At 42.8% G+C, this 24,758-nt stretch overlaps 2 protein-coding genes across 12 annotated transcripts in view; both read left to right on the forward strand.

Annotated features, from left to right (window-relative positions):
* Kiaa0753 (KIAA0753 ortholog) overlaps positions 1 to 24,758 on the forward strand; it is a 47,949-nt gene that overhangs the window by 352 nt on the left and 22,839 nt on the right. For 7 of the 11 annotated variants that reach the window (XR_013111213.1, XR_013111214.1, XM_076936397.1 and 4 more), the window contains exons 2-8: positions 4,619 to 4,764; positions 8,149 to 8,755; positions 11,050 to 11,156; positions 12,807 to 12,869; positions 13,208 to 13,423; positions 14,381 to 14,591; positions 23,403 to 23,626. Coding sequence is in view for 9 of the 11 variants with exons in the window: in XM_076936397.1 (XP_076792512.1) it covers positions 4,672 to 4,764; positions 8,149 to 8,755; positions 11,050 to 11,156; positions 12,807 to 12,869; positions 13,208 to 13,423; positions 14,381 to 14,591; positions 23,403 to 23,626 (1,521 nt within the window). In the remaining 2 variants the exon portion in view is untranslated. Of the gene's footprint in view, positions 1 to 3,842; positions 3,979 to 4,618; positions 4,765 to 8,148; positions 8,756 to 11,049; positions 11,157 to 12,806; positions 12,870 to 13,207; positions 13,424 to 14,380; positions 14,592 to 23,402; positions 23,627 to 24,758 lie in introns of those variants that run through there. The other 4 variants (XM_076936393.1, XM_034507651.3, XM_076936392.1 and 1 more) reach the window with 3 other exon arrangements.
* LOC143442760 (uncharacterized) lies at positions 4 to 3,253 on the forward strand. The gene has a single exon (XM_076936399.1). It carries the CDS (start codon positions 319 to 321, stop codon positions 3,199 to 3,201), a length of 2,883 nt encoding a protein of 960 aa, XP_076792514.1. The 5' UTR covers positions 4 to 318; the 3' UTR covers positions 3,202 to 3,253.

The raw sequence follows: 24,758 nt of genomic DNA on the forward strand, positions 1-24,758 counted from the left end.
GACAGTGAGAGAGACCTCGCCTCGGGTTTGCCTTGCAGCTCCGCCCCTCCTATTACCTTTCCATTTGTCAGACTTTAGGGGGGCCGTGGCTGGGGGCGGCGTCCGGGATTGGGCGGGGGTTTGGAGAGAGCTGGGAGGCAGAAAGGCAGCGAGGACTGGATCCGAGTGTTGTGAGTGCGTGTGCGGGGCACGCTGTCTAGGGGAACAGGTGCAAAGACAGCGTGCCTGAGGTTGCGTTGGGGAAAGGAATTGCCCAAGAGCTGCGAGCCCGGCACTGGGCCCTTGCCTGGGCTACGCGAGTGTACGCTGGCAGCGAAGATGCCGGCTCATTGCGTGAGGGCCGGCAGGTTGCGGCGGGGTGTTCGGCCTCTGTGGGCGAGGAGGTGGGGTGCAGGGTTGTCCCGAGGCTATGGAGTAAGGCGCCGGGTGAGGTCTTCAGTGCGGCGGATGCTCTGTGCAAACATAGGGAGGCTGCAGAATGGTCGGAGGCCTTTAGAGAAGAGAACTGTGGAGCCCGCAGGCCCCCCTGGGGGGAACAAGGCCTTTGGGGCACCTGGGACTGCAGGCTCCGTTGAGGCAGCAATGGACCCCAGGACGGTGTGGGTGAACGGGGCTGTGGGTGAGCCCGAGGTGGTTGGGCCTGCTGGGTCTGTGTGGGTGACTGTATCAGGGGAGGAGGAGCAAGACAATAGGAGCTCACCAAGCTGTGAGAGAAAAGGTCGACCAGGAACACTTGGCCATGAGAGCATCCTGGAACTGTGGTTGAAGGTGCAGGCTATGAGGTTAGCTTCAGGATGCTGGGAAGGAAGCAGAGTGGAGCTCCATCCTGTTCCTGCGGGAGAGGGGCCTGTCGAGAAGGGTATTCCTGGGCGAGCTTCCTGGGTAGAGACCAGCCGAGGTGGTGTCACGGGACCCTGGGTGAGAAGACATACTAGGACATTCCCCCAGGCCTCAGGACTGCCCACAGCTAGGGGAATAGGGGTAGGTTGTGAGAGAGTCTCTATCCTTTGTAGGGAGGGACAAGCTGGGAAGACGCCTCCTGATGTGGGTAGATCTGAGGTAGTAGAGAAGATAGACTGTGCTGCCTCGGGTCCTTGGGAAAAAAGACAAACTGTGGCGGTGCCTGAGGCCATAGGATGGTCTCAGGCCTTGAAAAGGCCCAGAGCTGGAGAAGTGAGGGAATGTGGAGTTACCTCATGTCTGTGTGGGGGAGGGCAGTCAGTGCAGGTTTCTGGGGCTCTGGCAGAAGAAGCTGAATATGGGCATATGTTATGGGAAAGGGGGCAAATCGAAGGGAGCCCTGATGCTTTGTTGGTACTACCCAGGGCTATGGAAGATGAAACCACCTCCCATGGGGGCCCAGGGTTGTGGCAAAGGAGACAAGAGGTGGAGGATATAGGTTCTAGGGGTATTCCTGGCCTAAGGACCATGGGACAGCCTGTAGGAGTGCCTTGTGCTAGAGAAGAGGAAGCTCGATGTGGAGGTGACCCAGGGTCATGGGGAGCTGCACAGACTGCAGAATTGTGTGCTTCTGAGGTGCAAGAGATAGATTCTCGAGGTGCCCAGGGCCTGTGGGGTATAGAACAGACAATGGGAGCAGTCAGAGCTTTGGGGAAGGAGGCAGATGATGCAAGTGTTCCAGGATTGTGGGGAACAGGACAGTTGCCAGGTTTGCAGACTGTGGTGGTATCAGGAGAGAGGGAAGAAGAAACCAGCTATGATGTTTCAGGCCTGTGGGAGAGGCAGCAGGCTCAGGAAGCTCCTCTGGCTGAGCCATTGCCAGGGCCAGTTATGGAGGAGACATACAGTGGGAATCCTCTAAGCCTGTGGGAAAGGAGGCAGGTCATGAGGGAGCAGAAGGCTCAGGAGCCTGTAGCTGTAGGGATACCTGGGGCTGTGGATCAGGATGTCAGATGTGGAGCTCTCTCATGTCCATGTGGGAGGAGGCAGGCTGTAGGATTGCTTGAAGCAGTTGTGCCAAAGCAAAGGTGTGCCACAGAAGTCGTGCCCTCAGCCCTGGGTGTGCCTGCTGCCTTGTGGGTGTGTCAGGAAAGCAGCCCTCCAGATGGTGTGAATCTGCAGGGAAGAACTCATATTGCCTGTGGGAAGCCCATGGCTCCCGAGGAGTGCTCATCTATGGTAGAGTGTACTGAACCTGGAGCTCTCCCATGTTCATGGGGAAGGAGACCAGCTATTGGGGTTCCCATGGCTCCTGAAATACCTGGTTCTCTGAAGATAGAGGCTGGCTCCAGAAGTTTCTCAGGCTTATCAGGAAAGAGACAAACTGTAGGTATACCTGTGACTGCTGGGGTATCTCCAGCTGGTGTGGGCGTGGCTCTCAGGGCATCTAGTTCTTTGTGGGAACACAGCTGTAGGAGAGCCTCAGACTCAGGAGGCAGGTCACCTGCAAGGGTATCAATGACTGTGGGGCTCCCTGAGCCCATGGAGGATGCAACACTCTCTGAGGGTTTACAAAGAAGCCAATCGGCTATGATGCCTGTGGCAGCTAGAGCTTCCACAGCTTCTGGGCGCTTTGGAACTCACAGGGTGGTAGATAGAGGCTATGGAGAAAGCTCGGGGATATGGCAAAGAAGACAAATGACTGAGGTACCCATTGCTGCCACTGTCCCTAAACTTGAGAAGGAAGCAGGCGCAGAAGGTGTCTCTGATCTGTGGAGAAGACACAGTGGAAGAGTTCCTGAGGCAGCAAGGGAGGCTTTGCATCAAGGGGTGCTGGCAGGTGTTGGGGTTCCCATGGTCAGACATGTGCCTGCACCAGTGTGGGTGACTGGGCCCTCTGGAGAGGAGGCATATGAAGCTGTCTCTGACCGGACAGTGCTTAGGAGACTGTCCACTGAGGGGGTAAGGGCATCAGGGGAAGAAACAGTGAGCAGACAGAGCCTGGGACTTGTAGGGAGGGGCCAGGCTGTGGAAGTGCCTTACGCCGGCGAGCTTGGTTCCAGGATGTGGATCAGTCCAAGGTCTGCAGGGGAGGAAACAACTTATGAGAATATTCCCAGAGTATCTGCAATGAGGACAACTGTGCCGGCAGTTTCAGGGGAGGAAATAGACCTTGGCCATTTCAGAGATGATGTGCAGGGGAATGGGAAGAGAGCTGTGGGAGGGATTCCTGAAGCTAGAGTGACAATGAGTGATTTGGGAGAGATGGGGGAGGGTGGATTGAGAGGCACCTTCCAGTAGATACATAGAAAACAGTTGGAGATGTCCTGGGGTTTTTGGGGGGGGGGGGGGGAAAGAGGTTGGGGAACCGTTTGTCTTGGGTATAGATGAAGGAACTGATGTTCCTGGAACCTCATGATTCCTGGAGAGATACTTTGTGGCAAATGTCATAGGGTGTGTAGGGTAACAAATTGGAAGACTTTTAGAAAGATGGGGAGTGCATTACAAGGAGAGGGCTATCCCAGGACTTTTTACAAGGGAATGGTATGGGGTGGGTGTCCTTGGACTTGTGTGTGAGTGTATGTGTGATTGTTGACTTGAGGTGCACAGCCTCAACTACGCAGCTCATGATGTGGCTTCAGTTCCAGCCCTGTGGTGCTGGCAAGCTAGTTAGTTGGCATTGCCTTACTAGTGTGTCTCCCATCTGCTTCTTGGATCATGTCTCTGTAGTCTTAGAAACAAGCAGTCGTGTACAGCTGTCTTTATATTCCTGCAAATGCATCCAGAGGATCCAGTCTGTAAACTTCACATTATTTTTAAAAAATTTAAGCCAGGTTTTTTTCCCCCCTCTTAACCTTGAGCTTCCCAATTGATTTACTCTAGAATTCTTTGAGAGAACAAATTTTCCAGTGTATTTAAAAGTTAAAATTTCTTAGAAAATTGCTCAATGCAACTATGTTGCATTAAATTGTTTACTGTGTTCAAAATATTGATTGTGGGAAATAAAAGAGTAAGACAAGGCCTTCAATTCTCAAGGAGCCATGTCTAGCTGGGAAGCTGAGACAGACAATGAAATAGGTAAATGGCTGTGTGTGACAACGTGGTTAAGCTAAGCCGCAGGGGGCCATTCAAGTGTTAAAAGATCTTCAGAATAGAGAGAAGGATGGGGGTGGAGCTCCTTAGAGCATCTCAGATTCTTCAGTTAGCCAGAAAGTGGTCTCACTGTCAATGTGTACAGAGTGGAGATGGTGGGGGAGCTGAACATCTAGAGAACTTGCTCAGCTAGTTAAAACCCCAGCTTTAGTTAGAATCGATTGGGATTTATCTGAGCTACTTAACATTCTGGAATGAATACATTCTGCTCTTTTGACCATTAGTTAGGGTTTATTTATGTAGAACATGCCCATGAAACTATCCGGTCATAAAAACAATAGTTTGTCACAATACAATTTACCATAGAACCCTAGGATTTAAAATGAAAATGGCCCGATGGATTATCATTAAAATAGTGGCTCCCTAGTCTTTTGAAAATGAGAATTTCAAAAGTGGCTGCTTTTATAAATGCAAGAACTAGACCTCTTTTTAAGCAGTCATTCTTGCATGAGGTTACTGTGAGTTCACTCTAAAATGTTGCTATATATGCATGGGATTATGGGGTTTTTTAATCTGATACTTGAAGAGAGTTGCACTGTTTAATTTGATACCTGTTTCATTTAAGGAAGATTTGCCTGATGACTAGGCAGTCGCTCATGTTCTTCATCATCTGACGTGATGGGACCAAGCCAGCCAGCTTCTACATGTGTTCAGTTAGCATCCAGTCTCCAACTGGATGCAATGAGTGACCCCAGGAATCTTCAGCCCCAGGTTGGTTTGCTGTTTTTCTTCAGATATTTATTATAAAACATTTTAAACATGAAGAAAAGTTGAAAAATAAAAAGGCATTGAACATTTTGAAGCCATTTTGTAGATTTAGCAGTTGTTAATAATTTGCCTGTTTTCTGTCTGCTTAACCATCTGTCTTTAAGGTTTGTGTATAAGCATTCCAAAGGAAGCTACAAACAGTGCCGCTTTCATTTTAAATATTTCAGACATTTTACAAATGAAATTTCTTACCTAGTTGTATTGTTTTCATACTTAAGAAAATAACTTTTAAAAACGTACATGTGTGTCTCTGAGTTGTATGTGCACATGTGTGTGCAAGGATATTTGTAGAGGCTAGAAGAGGGCATTGGACCCCTCGAGGCTAGCATGTGGATCCTGGTATCCCTTATCCACAAATAGCTATTTAATCGCTCAGTCTTTGGGTGTATGGATAAAAAGAGTTCAGTATTTAAAGTGCTTTGTTTGTCTAATGGTGGTCGCTCAAATGCTGTGTTCAAATGTTATAGGTTAAAATGTTTTTCTACTCGAATTTTTTCGTGTGGTTTTGTTTCACTGTTTTCTGTTGATACTATTTTCTAGGCTTTTCTGTTACCCCACCTTGCTTGTGTATGTGAAGCACTCACATGGTTGCAATGCAGACCTGTACAAATATGCATTCAGGAGAGTGTTGTTCCGCCTGCTCATCCTCCTGTTCTTTTCATCATGCCCTGGGGGTAACTGATCTCATTAACTCCCAGTTTTCTTTGTCATTTTCTTTATGTCCTAAGGACCAGATGCATGCACATATTCTTATGGCACCTTCTTTTCTTGCTGTTACAGCTACTCTTTTCCACCATGTTTTCTAAGAAGTATCTCCACACCAGCTCCTAGAGCTGTTTCTAGAGACATCCTATGTCTTCCATTTCTAGCACTCTATTCCAAGACAAAGATTCCTTCATGACCAATCCTCCATGAACATGTAGGCTGATTTCAGCAATTGGCAATTACAAACCACCCAGAAGTATGCAAGCCTTTTTATGTGTACTGTTGGGAGTGCATCTGCATGGTATCCCAGAAGTGATACTAGACTGCTGGGTCAAAAGTAGAAGAATATTGCAAAGTTACCTCAGAAAGGTGTGTGCCTTGACCATTACACATTCATGTCCTCTCCCTCTCTTTCCCCCTTTCCCTCTCTCTCCTTCTCTCCCTCTTCCCTGCTTTTCCTTTATCTTTTCTGACTTTCTCATTTCCTATGTTTTTTTTCTAAATGTGTATGTGCCTGTGTGAATTTATGTGCATTACTCTATGATAACATGTTTCCCTGCAGCCTACCAAAAGCATATAGTGTTGTACTCTTTTATCTCATGGAATTTCACTATCTTTTTATAAGGTTGAACATTTTTTAAAGATTTAAAAATTGTTCTAATTATGTGTGTAGATTTGTATAAGGATGTATGCACATGAGTGTAGGTGTATGTCAAGGTGAGAGCTTAGAATCCTCTGGAACTGGTGTTACAGGTAGTTGTGAGCCTACACACACACACACACACACACACACACACACACACACAGCCCTTTGTACTTGCAAATAATATTTTCTTCTAGTCTTTGCTTATTGGGGCTTTTTTTGGTTTGGTTTTGGTTTTTCAAGACAGGATTTCTTTGTGTAGCCCTGGCTGTCTTGAAACTCATTCTGTAGACCAGCCTGGCCTTAAACTCACAAAAATCCATCTGCCTGTGATTAAAGGTGTGCACCACCACTTTCTGCTTTATTCAGGCTTCAAGCGTGTGTGTGTGTGTGTGTGTTGGTTCTTAATCAGGGAGAAAATTTTCAAAGAAATTTTATTTATTTATTTATTCATTTATTTTCAAGACGATTTCTCTGTGTAGTCCTGGCTATCTTGGAATTTGTTCTGTAGACTAGGCTGTCCTTAAACTCAGAGATCTGCTGCTCTGCCTCTCTGCTAGGATTGAGGGTGTGTGCCACCACTGGCCAGCTAAGACATTTCTTTTAATGGAGTCAGATTTACTGCTCATGTATCATTTCACTTTCCCTCACATCAAGAGATCCTGATATTAAGCATGAATTTTGAATCATAGTTTAAAGAGACTTTTCTTGTGTTCACATTAAAGAGGAATTCATCAGTTTGCCCATCCCCCAGTGTGTATATCAATCTTGGGGTATTGAATTATGTTTAGAGAAAGGCTTTCCCCAAATAAGATAATAGATTTCAGTTACTGTTTGTTGTTGCTGTTGTTTCAGTTCGTGTACTTTCAGGTGTTTTCTACTTAGTGAAGTTTTCCCTACTCCTTTATTACCACCTACCTCCTCTCAAAACGTCCCTCCAGGTTTAGCATAGACACGTGACTGAGTACATTTGTTGTGAGTGTCAGGGAAATCTCCCAGTGAAGGTGTCCTGAAATTGGATCCACTGAATTCCGTGACATGGACTCCCTAACTTTCCATAGTAGGTAGGTTCTTTTAAATTGTAAAGTCATAAAATTATTTATTTCTCTTGACCTGATAAATCTTCGAGCAAATTACTTAACCTAAGAAAATAATGTAGAAACAGAAAAACAAAACAAAATCCCAAATACACACCTGTATTAATAATGTAACCTGTAAGTGGAAAAACTAGAATAATCTTATCTGTTCAGTGCAATTGTAGCTCAGCCTGCAAGGCTGGTTTTGATGATTAGAAAATGCAACAGTGAAAGTAGTCTTAAAATCCATGAGGAATGTAGAAGGATGTTTATGTGTATGTTTATGTTAAGTGTAGAGCACCATAAGGCTGTCTGTTATGATGGACTCTGGTAAGAACTTAAGTCTATGCAAGCCTGGGTAAGTGACTGACTGTTTAGAACAAAGTGCTTTATGGGCACAGGGTGAAAAGAGTGTCTAATGACCAAATGAAGATCTCGGGAAGACCTGGGGACAGCATCCACTGGCTTAGCTCTGCTGTGTAGTGTGTGCCTGTGGGGCTGCTGTTAAGAAAGCTCTAATCCACTTTGACATTCTGAACCAGGGCAGATCTGTAATTGGGAGTTGAAGAACTCGCTGGTTGTTGCATGAAGCTTTATAAGTAGCCTTTGTAGGAAGACCCAGTATTCTGTTATCAGGCAGAAGGCTGTCACTGTAGGACTAGGTGATTTAGTAGAAAACCTTGTATGTCATGTATACAGGTGGTTCTGTGGGCACACCAGAAAAATATCTCTTCATACAAATAATTTTCTGGGTAAAATATTGGTCACTGGAGTGTGTGTATGTGTGTGTGTGTGTGTGTGTGTGTGTGTGTGTGTGTGTGTGTATGTGTATGTGTGTGAGAGAGAGAGCTATATAATATGTTATTTTTCTAATGTGAGCTTACTTTTGCTTATTTATTAAAGAACCAGCTGCAATTTAATAGGAGTGTTCCTACAAATCCCAGCAACTTGGCAGTCCGGTACTCTTGCCCACATGGAATTAAAATTGAAAAACTGAAGCACTCATACAATGAATTGTATCGTGGTAAAGACTTGGATTTTAGAGCTGGAAATGAATTAAGCAGTTCTGTTTCATTTTCTGTCGTATCAGAAGAGAGGCTTAGCTATGCTGTCCACCTAGCCAAAAGAGATGTAAAACGAAGACAGTTTGAAGAACACGTGAAAGATCATCTCAGAAGTCTGCCCCATAGCTCTCACAAATGTATGCACACCAAGGTGGAAAGGAAGGACTCAAAGAGTCAGGATGTCTGTCATTGCAGCCACCAGCCATCCAAAGTAAGCATTTCCAGCTCAGGTGCCAAGGTGTATGTGTACACATCTCATCCAGGACGATCTGATCTTACTGTGCCACATTCACCACCCACCCATGATCCAGGACTTCAGCCACAGCCACAGCCCAGAATAGAGGAGAACAAAAACCTGTGGGAACAGAAAGGCCTGCTAGAAGTTCAGCGGCTCCAGAAGGAATTGAGCAGTTGTATCCGTAAGATAGAAGCGCTAACTAAAAAAGGTGAGAAGAACTCAGTTCTTCATTTGATGAGATACCATGGCCTGGGATAATTTAAATGCATTCATTCTTTTGGGCCTCCTCCCCCAATACACACACCAACTGAGTTCTGCTGCCTCCTGTGAGCTAGTTGGCTCAGTAGAGCTTAGCAACCACTACAAGAGAGTTGGACTTGTAGTCTGACATAGGTCTCCTTTTTTTGATAAGTTTGCTCTGCCCATCCCGTGTATGGATTGCCTGACCATACATCTAGCACCTACATATAAAGTATCCTATTATATTTGCTTCTTGCAAAAATTATTTTAGTGTGCCTTAAAAATACTATAGTATTTGTGTATTATAGATAAACCCACATCATGTATGACCACAGGGTAGAAGGGAAAAAGCATAATCATATACCATTTTCACAGTAGTTAGTAATGTCAGGGTCTTAGCATTTCCTTGAGAAGTAGTAGATTCAGAAATGGAGAGTAGGGTTACTATAGCCAACAAGTAGAACATCAAGTCCAGCTCTTACACAGTGAGGCATGAAAAGCTGTATAGCAAAATGTGCTGTTGGGCTAGGATAGTACATACTCTAAAATTATATTTTGCATTTAAAGTTTAAAAAACATATATGCTTGTTAAAGAGAAAATGAAAATGCCTTCTAATGTACCTGTTGGTTGACACAAGATAAAACTACCACTGAGGTTGTGGCTGGATAGGAGAAAAAAGAGATGCACTAAGGATGGGTACAGGCTCATCTCCCAGCTCTTGAGGAACCAGCTACAAAGAAACTGCCACCAGTTGCAGACCAGCAACATCTAGAACAAAATACACCTGCCTGAGGAAAACAGCTTCCACCCACCACCAGAAAAAGTCTCCACATAATGCCTGAGCGGCATGGGTGATTCAGAACATCTCTGTAGAACACCCCAGAGATATTGTGGTTTGTTTCTCATCATCCCTTACTGTTGGTGTTTAACATGACCCCACCAGATGCTTTAGGTAGAAGCCAAGCTCCAGGGAACAAAGCTCCCAGGTCTCCTGCTCTATTGATCTGGCCTAAGACTACAACCTTTAGAACTGAGTTTTAAAAGCTTTGATGAGGCAAGGCTGACCTGGATTACTTTTTTTCCTTAAATATTTCAGTGGGTCACCAGTAGTTGGTGACTATAACAATGTCCTGACAAGGACAAATGATTAAAAAGACATGTGAATACATAGTCTCAGTTTCTGATTCAGAAGCCTGTGCTTCCCAAGCCCAGCTGATTGCATTAGAATCACTTTCAAGGTGAAGAGTTAAAAACTACTGCCAAAACCAGTTCCTGTTTCTGTTCTTACAGGTATGTGGGCTTGGATCTTCTCTCCCCTGTGTCACTCAAATAGAGGTGGCAATAATGTGGCCTAGACAATCCCATATGTGCAACTTCTGGCTTCAAAGTTTTGTTTCTCTTAGCAGTCTAGTTGCCTTGTTGTTCTTGTTTGACTCCTTTTCTGTCTGGTGCTGGGACTTAAACCCATGCATACTTGGCAAGTACTGTAGGGCTGCTCTTCATCCCCCTCTCATGTGTAACAAGTAATGAGAAAATCAAACTCGGAATATAGTTACACAAGCAAAGTATTGTTCTTATCAAACTTGTCTGTTAAGATGTTTATAGAAGAGTTTGTGTAAATGTATTTGGAAGCAGTAGTCTAGAAGAAATGGGTGGATTGGCTGTCTCCTGAGCAGTATTCCAGAAACGAACTGCATTAATCTTTACAAAAAATATGGAGAGCCAGTGTGTACAAGAGTGTGTTTCTTGACATATAGCTTGACACTTAGACATTCAAATGACTTTAGCACGTCTATCTTAATGTGCTAGAGAAAGAATTTCTCACTTGGATTCAAGATAAATAATTCAGCCCAAATAATCTCACTTAACATGATAGTCCAGTAAAGGGTTTTTTTTTTTTTTTTTTTTTTTTTTTTTTGCCGTTTGTTTATTTGTTTTTGTTTTTGTTTTTTTTTTAAACTAGGGGAAGCATTGAACATTTTGGCTCAATATAAAATAATTTTAAGACAGTGAACTTGCTGTCCATTGGGATTTGTTTTGGTGAATTCTGGTGCCCAGGAGAGTTTGCCAGCATCTTTGTGTCCCTTCTGTCTCTGAGTCCATATACAGATCACTCACTCAGTCTCAGCCTTGGCTGTTAGAAGTTAAGTCCTCTAAGGCAGCCTTTTCGTTTCCTTAGTAAGACACGTTAGCTATTACTCTATTAAGTACTTAAAGTTTCTGTGTGTGGTTTTTAACCTAATGTGGAGAAATACTTTCAGATAGACTAGAAGAGGCTTTGGATCCAGATGAAGAACATCGAATCCGAGTCAGGAGACAGGAGCAAGCTGTGCGCTGTGCCCGCATGCTCTACGGTCTTCAGCAGCAGGTAAGGGAAAGCCAGGGGAGTTGGAGCAAGTGGCCTGCATGTGGATTTCTTAGAGATTTGTAGTTTTCCTTCAGTCACAGGAAGATGAGCACAAGGGCCCTGCATAAGTGCTAATGAAATTTCAGGGTTAATTTTCTAAATTTATGGACTAGTAATTCACATTCTTTTGACAGAAAGGTGTGTGTGTGTGTGTGTGTGTGTGTGTGTGTGTGTGTGTGTGATATGCATATGACTAGGCTTCTTAAACTTGTTTTTAACATTGGGGCAAAGACTATTGAATCTACTAAAAGACATTTTTCCTTCTGAAAAAGTGCTTGTACATATGAGCCTGAGTCTTAAAGTGACTTTAATATCTGTCATAAGTTTATTACACATGTTATTCTTTATTTTATGATACAGAATGAAGACTATTGTCTTTCAATGGTTTATAAATGTGACACACTACCTCGCCGATAAGGAGCACGTCACATTCAAGATTCTTCTGACAGTGTCTTTTATTGTTATAGCTCTTTTAGTTAGAAGGATGTAAGATGGAGAACAAAGGAAGGACCCCAAGCCCCAGAATGTACTGACTTATATACTATCAAAGAGACATGATCTGTCCTCATTGGCTTACAGACTGGGGTCTCATTTACATATCCACTGATAGTACTATCAGCGGGAAAATTCGCACCTACGCGTGCGCACAGCTGCAGACACCAAGGCCAAGAAGAACCAGGAACAGGAAGCCAGCGCCATCTTCTAATGGCGAGCGTATAGCTACTTCAGCAAACGCAGCATGGCTCCTAACATATAAACAGGCATTTGCATTGGATTTTGTGTGTGTGTGTGTATATGTAATGGATTTTTTAAAAAGTTTGTTTTAACTTTAACTTTTATTTGTTAAAAAACCTTTAAACCCATTTTGGTCATTTGAAGTTACATGTTGGTTTTTATTGCTTGAACCAAAAGCTTGTTTGTTTGAAAACAAATGTCATAATTAGATTTTCTTATATATTCTTTTTGAATCCTATGTTGGTTCTTATTCTATACCATTGACACAGAAATTGTTCTAGGAAAGTGCAATACCATAAGCTATATGTATTTCTAGCTGAAATTGTTCTGAAGCATAGATCTACCATGTCAGATTCTGTCTGTCTGTCTCTGTCTGTCTCTGTCTCTCTCTCTCTCTCTCTCTCTCTCTCTCTCTGTCTCTCTCTCTCTCTGTGCGGGTGTGTGTGTGTGTGTGTGTGTGTGTGTGTGTGTGTGCGTGCATGGTATGAAAGGGTCTTACCATGTAGCCCTGGCTGGCATGGAACTCAGATAACCACTGTCTATGCCTCCCTGGTCCTGGGATCAAAGATATGTGCTAGTACACCTAGTAGAAAGCCAAAGTCTTTTTAGTGTGGCTCATAAGACTCAGCAAGCTGGTCCTTCTATTGGTCATTCATGGTCAGTTCTTACACTGGAGACCTGGGTATAGGTCTATTAACTGTTTTGAAGAAATCAGTCAGTGTTAGGGGGCTATGGGGAATAAATGAGAAGCCTTTTCTCATTTTTAAGTGACTTGAGTTAGTAAGGGTTGTGTTTGGATAAACCAGGGTTTGTTTTTCTATAAGAAAGATCAATGGACAGGCATAAAAGTTTTGTTTCCCCCTTTTCATAAAACAGGTAAAGGAAATCCAGGAAGAATTGGATAAGTTGAGTCCACAAAAAATTAAACATACTAAGAAGGTATGTTATGATTCTAATAAATGGTTATTAATAGAGTGCATTTACAGTGTTTAGTCAGTGTTTCTGTATTCCTGTTAGGGAGAATCTGAAACAGGTCACTATGTGGTCATTCCTGGTATAGACAGGTCACTGTATGGTCATTCTTGGAATACAGACAACAGGAAAGAAAAGAACTTGTTTCTTGAGAATGTGAGGTTTTGTAATTCTCTTCTCTGTGAAAAAGGTTTTACAACAGAGAGCACTTTGTGTGGCAGATAGACTCCAGATACTCTTAAAGGTTGCTGTGGTGTCAGGAAGTCAAAACCTGAAGTAACCCCTTGCTTCTTGTTTGTTGCCAGTCGTGGGCAGTGTCTAGGCTAGCAGCCGCTCATCGAGCAGCCATCCGGGCCTTGCAAGTGTTTGTCACTCAGTTTACTGACCGAGGGGAGCACCCAGTTCCTGCTCGGTGTAGGGAACTGGGCAGCCTTATTCGTCAGTTGTCACTGTGTTCTGCCAAGCTGGATGTTGATCCTTCTGTGCCAGACGTGGTCATAGACATCTTGCAGCAAATTGAGGTAGGAAATGGACTCCAGTTTTTGTTAAAAGGATGTTGTTTCCAAGCAGGGGAATAACTCTGACTCTCTCTAGTTCCAGTCAGTGAGACTATAAGGCAAAACTTCTGCCTTGCCTGGTAATTGGTGCTTTGCAAAGAACGTAAGTTTGCATTTTTATTGCCTTTACACTCTGATTTTATTACATAAAAAAGGAAAGGAAAGGAAAATGGCAAGGAATTCTTAGATTAGTGCTTAATTATCAGTATTTGATCTAGATAGGTTCTAGAAAAGAAACACTTAGGATACATGTAAGTAAGAACCTCAGAGTTCTTTAACAATGCATCTTAAGCATATCTCCTAGTTTTGAAAGTATTCAGTAATGTAGGAAATTAAATACTTGTTGCTTGATTCCTTTCCCAACTTACTATCTTGTTTCCATATGAGCCTCCCTGACTGTGCTCTGTTGTCTTTAATTCGTACTGACTACTACTGCCAAGTAAGGAGTGTGGGTGTGACTAAGAGGGTGGGGACATAGACCTCCTGCCATTGCTGTGGGCAAACAGCCACTGGACCCACAATGTTCTGTTAGCTTATGAAAATGTATATTCAGAACTACTTGAGTTCATGAAGTTTTGTTGAAATGAAAATTAACATGTAGCACATACAGCTATAATCTGAAGACTGTGCTTAGTTTCCAAAGTAATGATTCTGAATTTTAAGGTTAGGGTGCCTCTTAAAAATGGTCATATCTTTACTGTTGATTTTAACAAACTAAACTAGTAAAAGAACTTGTGGATATTACTTTTATTAATCCCTGTTGTAAACATTATCAATTTTAAACTAATGGGAACATCTTGTTAATCATTAGAGATAGCCATTTAATGACATATCTCTTTGGAAGGTAATATTTTTCAGTGTTGTGACTAAAGTCATACTCTAGTTGGATAAACTAAGAGAATAATGACTGTTTTGTAACAGGCTTTGGAGTCTCTCCTGGAAAAGAAATTGTCACCTAAAAAGGCAAAGAAATGTTTCACAGAAATTCAGAGCAGATTTCCTATTGGTAGCCAAAAGATCTTAGAAAGATGGCCAACTGTACTGCCCAAGAATGAGAGGAGACCCTTGGTCACAAAGGAGACAGTTCCACAGGAAACCAGTCGACCTTCTGTGGCAAAGAGACTTCTTGCAGGTATATGTCTCAAAATGTTACTGTGTGATATTTTACTCTGTGAAATTGCAAGCTATGGCATCACACTGGGAAGTCAGAATTTGTGGCCCTGTCCAGGATTGCTACTTGTCCCTAGGATCAGGAAGTAGCATCTAGTATTTATCCTAGGACTGGAGGCTGGAATATGCATCTATAGAAGACCATGAGCAAATCAAATCCCCTTTGCTCTATCACAGTGCTAAGCTGACTGTATTGTACTGGTGTGTGGATACGCACATCTGCACTTGACATTTGTGCATTTCTGGATCCTCATCCTAGGAAGTGGGTTGTCAGGTTGTGTGGTATGCATATTTGAGCAGATTTTGCCACTTTACCCCTTAAAAGTATGTGTTTGCTTCTGTTTTGATGAGTGGTATTTTATATAATAAGATCTGAATGTTTCTAGCCTCTCAGTGGGAAATGGCATCTCACTGTTGCTTATTGAGGCTCAGTCCCCTTGAGACTGTTCATGGTCTCCTTACCTGTGCTTATTGCTGCTCAGATCTCCCCTGTATATTCTTCATCCCTCTCCTTCTTGGGTTCCAGGTCTCTGTGGATAGTGTAGTTCTCAATCTTTCTTTGTCTTTTCTTTTTTTGGCTTACATGTATTATAAATATTTTCTCCTACTTAGTCACTTATTTTTGGAATCAGTTTATGGTGTTTCCTTCTGGTATAGAAACTTAACTGTGCAGGCAAATCTATCAGTTTTACTCATATTTTAATATTTGATAAGAAAACTTAGTTTTTCTTTGTTTTTTTTTTAAAGATTTGCTTGCCATTGCTCACTCTGTGAAATGTAGATTGGGCTTTCTGAGTGTGAGTGTGCTGCTGGCAGTCTGTGTTAGCTCATGGGGAGTGGTGGCTCTGTTGCCAGCAGTCTTTGCCAGCTCATGGGGAAGAGATGGCCATACAGAGGAGTGCTCATTCAGGCTTCTTTTCTATACCTCAGTCCAGTGGTAGAGCTTTCTACATAAATTTTTATAAAATCCTTGCTACATAAATTTCTTTTTTCTTTCTTTCTTTCTTTCTTTCTTTCTTTCTTTCTTTCTTTCTTTCTTTCTTTCTTTCTTAAGTTTTTTTTGAGACAGGGTTTCTCTGTGTAGCCCTGGCTGTCCTGGAACTCACTCTGTAGACCAGGCTGGCCTCGAACTCAGAAATCTGCCTTCCTCTGCTACATAGATTTCTAGTTTTCTGTTTTATAGATTTTATTGCAGTTGTGAAAGAAATTTTTATTAATTATGAAGCTGGTTATCGCTACTTAAATGGGAGTTGTTGGGTTTATGCATTAGCATCATAATCTGGCAGTGCCTTGAAGGCTTTTATTGTGACAGTGTGTTTCACTGGGCCTGAAGTTGAAGATTTCTGAAACCAGAGAGCTTTTCTTTCTTAGAGCTCGATACCCAGCCTTTGCACATCAGGCAGACACAGTGCCCTGAGCTGCACACTGAGCTGCACAGCCAGCTGGAAGGCATCCCCCGAGCCCTGAAGTAGAGCTATCCTGCCTATGTCCTTGGTAGCCCAGGCCAGCCTATAAAACTGAGGCTGACCTAGAACTTTTTCAAACCTCATGTGTTAGGCTTCTGAGTGCTGGGATTACAGGTATGAACCACAATATTCTGCTAAGGGATGTGTCTGGTAACCGGTTGCAACATTTAAAATGTTTAATATTTAAAATTCCTAATGAATAGTGATGTGTGTTATAAACTGATGTTTTGGATTTGATGTAATCAAGGATTCTGTTGCTTGATCTTTCTGACTTTTTCCAGTAAATGAGATAATCTATAAACATTTATGGATAAAAGCAGTAATCTGGTTTTCCCTTCTAAAAAAAGTTCTGTTTTATTTATAATTATAATTGGAGTGGAGGGAGAGGGTGGGGTTGATAGGAATGTGTGTGGTGGTCAGAGGACAACCTTGGGGAGTCAGTTCTCCCCATCCACCGTGGGTTCCAAGGAGTGAACTCAGGTTGTCAGTGCGTAGTAAGCTCTTCTTATCCTCTCAGCTATCTTACTGGCCCTAATATTCATTTTTTTAATGAGGTAGAAGATACAGATAGAGAAGTGTACAAAGTGTCAACCCACTGCTGAGCTAATACCCAGAAAGAAGGCCATGCTCGTTATGAACTGCCTGCAGTAGACTAGCGCGACTGCACCTCGGAAATGCCTTTTGTCCTCCTCCCTCTCACCTGGCCTCCTGTATGTACTGAATTCTTAAAAATATTTTAGTTTTGGTTTTAATTATATGTATGCAGTGCCCATAGAGAGCAGAAGTGGGCAGTGGATCCTCTAGAACTGGAGTTACAGGCAATTGTCAGTGGCCTGGCCTGGGTGCTGAGGTGGGCACATGTTTTTAACTTCTGAACTATCTCCAGGACAGAAGTTAATCCCCCTCCCACACCAGACAGAGTCTCAATGTGTAGACCAGGCTGGTCTTGAACTGAACTCAGATATGCCTGCCTCTGCTTCTTGGGTGCTAGGATAAAAGGCGTGTGTCACTTTTCTCAGCTATGGTTGGTTTTTTGAACCCTGTTGTAGAGTCTATATTTAACCTTAGATTTACTGAGAGTAATGATGTATTGAATTTTCTTTGACCTTATTTTGTGCTTTTCAGTTGCCAATGTTACAATGTTTCCCTCATTGCAACTTACTATGTCAACATTTTTTGTCATTTCCCTTCTCTTAGGATCTGAGACTTACAAGAGTGTCTCATATCTGTTAGAGCATTTGTCTATCTACTGCTCTTCTGTGGACCCTGAACAGCTCAGTGTTTCACCTGTAACCTCTGTGAAGCCCTAAGTAATGACAGGAGGGGCAACTCATTGAGGGTGTGGGGAGGGGTTCTACAGCTCAGCTGTTCTGACAGGTGGAGTAGGGTCCAGTCCACAGACGGAAGGCTCAGTTCCAGAAGACAGCCCCACTTGAGATACCAGTTGCAGGTCTTAGGTTGTCACTTGACATTCTAAATCTAGGCTTGGTGGGATTGCTCACCCAATTCACATATATCCAATACAAAGGCCACCACACAGGACACAGGTGAATAGCCAGACGGGAGGTACCTAAGGCCAGGAATGTGGGAAGGGGCACACCAGAAGCTCCAAGAACTTCCATGTATATAGCAACCCAAAAGCTCTCTGAAGCCCATAGTGTAAGAGGTTATCATGAAGCTTTCATCACATGGGCAGGGTTGATTATAATGCAAGCCCTACCTATGTTCTACCCTTCTTTGAGTGTGGAGATGTGCAGAATGCAGGAGGCTTGACTCTCACTCACCCTCCTTGTGACCTTGAACAAATGCTTCATTTGTTTTCCTCACCTGAAGAATTTTAGCAATCCTGTCCTGCCTGCTCTGGGAGGCAGCATGATAGGGCACATATGGATGTGAATTCTGTACCAAACATGAGGCATGGTAATAGCTGAGGCGTGGTAATAGCCACGCTATCACCATTACTATGAAGTGAAACTTGGCTATATGTAGCCGGTTCTCAAGTGTCATGCACTTGCTCCTGGGGAGCAATGTGGTGATCTTTAGCTTTGTTTTTGGTTTTTTTTGTTGTTGTTGTTGTTTTGTTTTGTTTTGTTTTGAGACAGGGTTTCTCTGTGTAGCCCTGGCTGTCCTGGGACTCACTCTGTAGACCAGGCTGGCCTTGAACTTAGAAATCCGCCTAACTCTGCCTCCCAAGTGCTGGGAGTAAAGGCATGTGCCGCCACTGCCCGGCTTGTTTTTCTTGTTCTTATGATTGTTCAGGTCATGTTTTTCTCCTTCTATTTTAGATAGCGCCCTTTCTGTTCCTAATTCTTCATTCTTATTTCCTGAAGTTTCTGCTTCCTACTCAATACTTCTAAAATATTATGGGGAGCCCCAAGGGAGGGAAAAATGTCTCTGTGTCATTTGGGATTTATGATTGAGCCTAGTTGGGTCAGCTTCCTTGTGATTTGAGTAATTGTTGGCTAGTGCATTTCTTAGAGGCTTCTGACTACTGATTGCATTAGTATCCTGTGTGAGGATGGCTGGTGGCTGCCACTCTGCTGGCGGCAGTGTCCTCAGACTCAGCTTCCCATGGATTTGCATAGCATTTTCTGTCTGATTGATGCCATTCACAACTGAAAAGGTGTCAGGACCTAGCAGCCAGCATTGCTTCAATAGATGTAATCTTGGGAGTTACTAAGCTATAGATTAACAGGAGTTAGTCCTGGCATTCTTATGTTCTGCTTTGTAGTACTTGTTGTGAAACTAACTGAGCTTTGAGAACATCTAAGGAGAACAGTGGTATGAGGGGCTCTGGGTCCTGACTTACTGTTGCTAAGGAAGAATCTCAATAAAGTTTTCTTTGGTTCATATGTATATGCATGTGTATATGTATATGTTTTACATCTCAACTGCAGTATCCCCTCCCTCCCTCTCTTCTCTTCTCCCAGTCCCTCCCCTCTGACCCCACCCAAATTCACTCCTCCTCTGTTTCCCTTCAGAAAAAGCAGGCCTCCCATGGGTATCAACTAAACATTGCATATCAAGTTGCAATAAGACTATCGACCTCCCCTTGTGTTAAAGCTGGCAAAGCACCCACTATGAGGAAAGGGGTCCTAAAAGCAGGCAAAAGAGTCAGAGACATCCCCTGCTCCCACTGTTAGGAGTCCCCAAAGAAGACCAAGCTACATAACTGTGACATATGCAGAGGTCCTAGGTCAGTCCCATGCAGGCTTTCTGGTTATTGGTTCAGTCTTTGAGCCCCTATGAGCCCAGGTGCCCAGGTTAGCTGAATCTGAGGGTTTTTTGGTTTGTTTGTTTGTTTGTTTTTGTTTTTGTTTTTGTTTTTGTTTTTGTTTTTGTTTTTGTTTTTTTGTGTGTGTGGTGTCTTTTACCCCTCTGGCTCCTGTAATCCTCTTCCTCTTCTGAAGAATTTCCTAAGCTCTACCTAGTGTGGGTCTCTGTATCTGTTTCCATCAGTTGCTGGGTGAAGCCTCTCTGATGACAATTGGACTAGGTACCAATCTATGAATATAGCAGAATATCATTAGGTATCTTTTCATTGATTTTTTTCCAGTCATGTTTGGTTCAATCTAAACAGAAAAGATGAAAATAATAAATATCCTGTAACTACCATGCATTTTAAAACATTTTACTCTGGAATTTAAAAAAAAATGTGACAAGTACTGTTAAAGACCCTTGAATACTTCCCTCCATTCCATTTTCTTCCCTTTCTAGAGGTTTCCATTATGAACCTGTTCTGGTTTATGTCTGAGCTGCTTATGTACATGTCTATAACATATTACTTCACACATGTGACCACATACAGTATGTATCAGCATGTAATATGATTATTTTTAAATTATAAGACATATTCATAGGTGAAGTCTAATTTTTCCAGTGCTAGGGTTCAAACCCAGGGCTTTACACACTAGGAACTCTGAGCACCTCTGATCTAGTAGCATCAGTTCTGAGTAGCATCCCTAGTTCAGAGGATTCTAATTTTTTAATTCTTAATGTGGGTCTCTTTTGTATGAATAAACCATAAATGCTTTTCATGCATATTAACAAACTCTTGGGTTGTTTCAGTTTCTGCCATCAGTCTGTATGTGTGGTACAAGGTGTCACTATGTTGACCAGGATGGCCAGAACTCCTGGCATTGAGCAAAGCCTCTCTTGCACCTCCTAAGTAGCTGAGAATACACAAACATGTTACCGTGCCACTATGCTGGCTGGTTCTGCTTTTATAAACAGTGACAGGGTGAGGTCAAAGCCAAGCCGGCACCTTCTCTCTGTTGTTTACATGTGCAAGTTCCCTGGGCAGAGCGTGCCTGTAACTCAGCTGCTATACTGAGAATTTTAAGCCTCAGAACATTGATGGAGCCACTCTTGAGGGGAGCTAAGCACTTCACTCCTACACTACTGGCTTCTGAGTTCTTTCCTTCTTCATTTATGTTTGTGTCATACTTGACATTTCCCCATTCTAATAGTTAAGAATCCTAGCTTATGGCTTGATTTTCCTGATTACTAAACGAGGTTTATCATCTTTTTTTTTTTTTTTTCTCTGAGTCATGGTTTCTGTGTAGACTTGGCTTCCCTACAACTCACTCTGTAGACCAGGCTGGCCTTGAACTCATAGAGATCCACCTGTCTCTGCTTTGTGAGTGCTGGAATCAAAGGAGTGTGCCACCACCTGGCTCTTTATCATTTTCATGCTTTTACTGACCACTTGTTTTTCTGCCTAATTTGTAGCTTTTATACTTTGCCCATTTCTCCATTGAACTGCTTATTTCCCATATAGATTTGTAAAAGTTCTTTTTATCATCTGGGTACTGATGCCATGTTAACTACACATATTTCATGGCTCTGCTTCCAGATTTGTCTGATTTGTTATGGTGATTTTTTTTTTTTTTATCAAAAGCTGTAGTTCAGTGTAAGTAAACTCTAATAAGTTGGTATCATGTTTGAACTTAGGCAGTCTTTTCTGCTTTGATGGCTTGATAGTATTATCCTTCTTAAAGCTCAGAAGGACTTCATGCTGTTCGTGAGCTAAGCCCTTTTCAATGTGAGCATAGCTTCCACTTTGATTTCGATGTGTGCACAGTAGTCCATAGCTGCTGGTCTGTGGCTTCCATCCTCTGCCATTGGCCTCTGAGTCACTCCACACTGCCTTACTAAGATTCTCGTCTCTGGGCAAGAAAGACTTTTGCCTCCACCTTATTTCCCATTTTGTTGTTGCTTTTCAAATTTGTTGGATTAATTTTTAGAATTTTACTCTTCATATGAATTTTTAAAATTTGATTTATTATTTTATGCATGAGTATTTTACCTGCATGTGTGTATGTGTACCACATGCATGCGTGGTGCCCTCAGAGGTCAGAAGAGGGCATTAGATTACCTGGAACTGTAGTTATAGATTGCTATGAACCATTTTGTGGGTGCTGGGAACTTAACCAGACTCTTCTGGGAAAAAAAAAAATGCTCTTAACTTCTGAGCCATCTGTTTGGCCCCTTCATAAGAATTTTAGGATCAATTTATTTAAGTTTTGCTTGCTTGCTTGTTTGTTTTTTGGTAGACCCACTATTAAGCCCTTACTGACCTGGGACTTTCTACTGACCTAGGACTTTCTGTGTTTGTCAGACTCACCTCAAACTCAGAGATCTGCCTGCCTCTGCCTCCTGAGTGCTGGAAATAACGGTGTGCACCATGATACCCAGCTGGATCAATCTGTGTACAGACACACACACACACACACACACACACACACACACACACTTTAAATTTGATATGCATTTGAAATTGTAGATCACTTGGTGGAGAACTGACATGGTTACAATGTTCAGTCTGTAAAGAAAACTTGATTCAGATTTTCTTTCATGTCCTTTCAATGGCCCAGCACTGCAAAGATAAAATAAAAGCTTTGTAATGTTTTCTGTGAAATTCCTATATGTTTTTCATTAGATTTTCTCCTCATTTTCTTGGATTTTTTGTTTTTGTGTATTTGTATGTTTGTTGTCTTTGTGGTTCTAGGGCTGGAACCCAAGTCTCTCACATGCTGACACAAATTTTCAGAGCTGGCCATGGTGGCACATACATTGATCCTAGCATTCCAGAGGCAGAGGCAAGTGGATCTCTGAGTTCCAGGACAACCAGGGCCACACAGAGAAACTCTGCCTAGAAAAACAAACAAACAAACAAGTTTTAATCTGAGGATGGAGAGATGGCTCATTGGTTAAGAACAATTGGCTGCTCTTCCAGGATCTGGGCTTAGTTTCCAGTACCCACATGGTAGCTCATAGCTATCTATAACTCCAGTTCCAGGAGATCCGAAGGTACTAGGCATACATGTGGTGCACATGTGGTGGATAAGTGTTTTGCCTGCATATATGTTTGTGCTCTTGTGCATGCAGTGCCCATGGAGTTGAGAAAGGCATCAGAAGCCCTGGGACTGAAATTATGGTTGGTTTTGAGCCACTGTGTGAGTGCTGGGAACCGAACCCAGGTCCTTTATGCAAAAGCATAAAGTCCTCTGACCACTGCCATCTCTGGCTGCAGTGTTTCCATTTTAGAAAGATAGCATCTGCTGTGATAAAACACCATGATGGAAAGTAACCTGGGGAGGATAGGGTTTTTTTATTCACAGTTCCATATAACAGTTCATCATTAAAAGTAGCAGGGAGTGGGAGAGAACTCACAGGGCAGGAACCTGGAGGCAGGAGCTGATGCAGAGGCCATGGAGGAGTGCTGCTTACTGGCTTGCTCATCATGACTTGCTTAGCCTACTATAGAACCCAGGACCACCAGCCCAGGGATGGCACCACCCACAATGGGCTAGGATTTCTCCCTTAATCACTAAGTAAGAAAATGCCCTACAGTTGGATCTTTTGGAGACATTGTTTTTCAATTGAGGTTCCTTTCTTTCAGATGACTCTAGCTAGTGTCAAGTTGACACACATCTAGCCAGCACATACAGTTTGGCAACCCGGTGGAAAGGTGTCTAAGATCAGCAGGGTGCCAGTGAGGGGAGTATCTTAAAGTCAAGAAATCTAGAGAAGCCAACCTTGGTAGGAACAAGAGATATTACAGAATTAAGACCACAGACAAGAACTGGAAAGTCAGTAAATGTGGTCCTGACATTGAGGAGGTTGGTCATGGTGCTTGGACATTGGTAATTACACCTGTGGGGGTGTTGCCAAGGAGGTAGTAGGTGTGGCACCAGAGGTCCATGCTTCTCACAGTGCCAGGCTGGAGATTAGATCTTATGTGCTTTTAAGTCATTTCCCCTGTGTGGCTTAAGTAGAATTTCTCCTATGAAATCTTTGTGTAGATGTGTGTCAGCCTGATACGGAGCTTCAGAGGCTGGAGAGTGAACTGGATGTGTTAGACGCAGATATACTTCCAGAAGACGCCCCCCGTAGATTGGACCCTGGTACAGACCTCAAGGATGAAACATTAACCCCAGCAAAGCCACAAGCAGTGAGAAAGAAGACCATGACAGGGCACATGCCATTTAGGAAGAAAGACACTTTGGAGTCAGCCAGACCACAGCAGGTATGAAGTCTTCCGTTCTTGTGACCTGTTTATATTCATCTGATATTGTCCAAGGTCATACAAGCTAGTAAGGGGTAGGACCAGCATTTGTTTTGGGGCAGATGGATATCCTTTCCTGTGTCAGTAAAATCCTAACTAATTTAATAACATGGTCATAATTAAGAAGCTTGTTTTAAAATTCAATATTTGAAAGTGTAAGAGTTGAGAGAATTTAAGATTCTGTTCTGAGTAGTTAGTGGGATATGTTATTCCTGCAGCTGATAGTGGCTCAGTGGTTTTAAGGGTGCTTAGTGCCCTTTTAGGAGGCTGAGATTAGGTTCCCAGCATTCACATGGTGGCTCACAGCTATCTGTAACTCCAGTTCTAGGGGGTCCAATGCCCACTTCTGGCCTCCACAGGCACATGTGGTGCACAGACATCATGTAGGTAAAACACATAGAATTATTTTTAAAAGATTATGTTTCTACTAAAAATAAATACTGATCTATTAGTCACTGACTATTAAAGGGTCACTTTAAGTGAGTGCTTTTTAATATAGCTTTAGGAACTAGCTGGGTAGTTAGAGCTTGTGATCTGAAACTACCTTATATTTTAAGCTTCTATCTAAAACTTCCTTATGGGGCTGAAGAGATTGGTCAGTAGTTTATCACTGGCTGCTCTTCCAGAGGACTTGGATTTGATTCCCAGCACTCACATGGTGGCTCACAGCCATCTGTGATCCAATTTCAGGATATCTGGTGTCCTCTTCTGGCCTCCATGGGCACCAAGCATTTAAGTAGTACAGGCAAAATACCCATACACATAAAATTAATTAATTAAAAAATTAAATATCAACAATAGTAGAACTTACTTATAGTCCTACAATAAAAACCTGGGGAGATGAGCACCTCTGGTCTGAGTGTACTTACTGCAGTGACTGCCTCTCAGAAGTGCTGTCTGAAGGCCTCTATAGCACATGGGTATTGTCACATGGCCTTGGAAAAGGAAATTTCGGCATACTAGTGTCTTAGTTTCCTTTCTATTATTGTGGGGAAAAGCCACCAAACTGTGGAAGAAAGAGTATTTTTAGTCATGAAGGGAAGCCAGGGTAGGAGTTCCAGGCAGACAGTGTACCAAGAGACCATGGAGAAAT

This window comes from Arvicanthis niloticus, chromosome 6, assembly GCF_011762505.2.
Source record: "Arvicanthis niloticus isolate mArvNil1 chromosome 6, mArvNil1.pat.X, whole genome shotgun sequence".
Taxonomy (NCBI): domain Eukaryota; kingdom Metazoa; phylum Chordata; class Mammalia; order Rodentia; family Muridae; genus Arvicanthis; species Arvicanthis niloticus.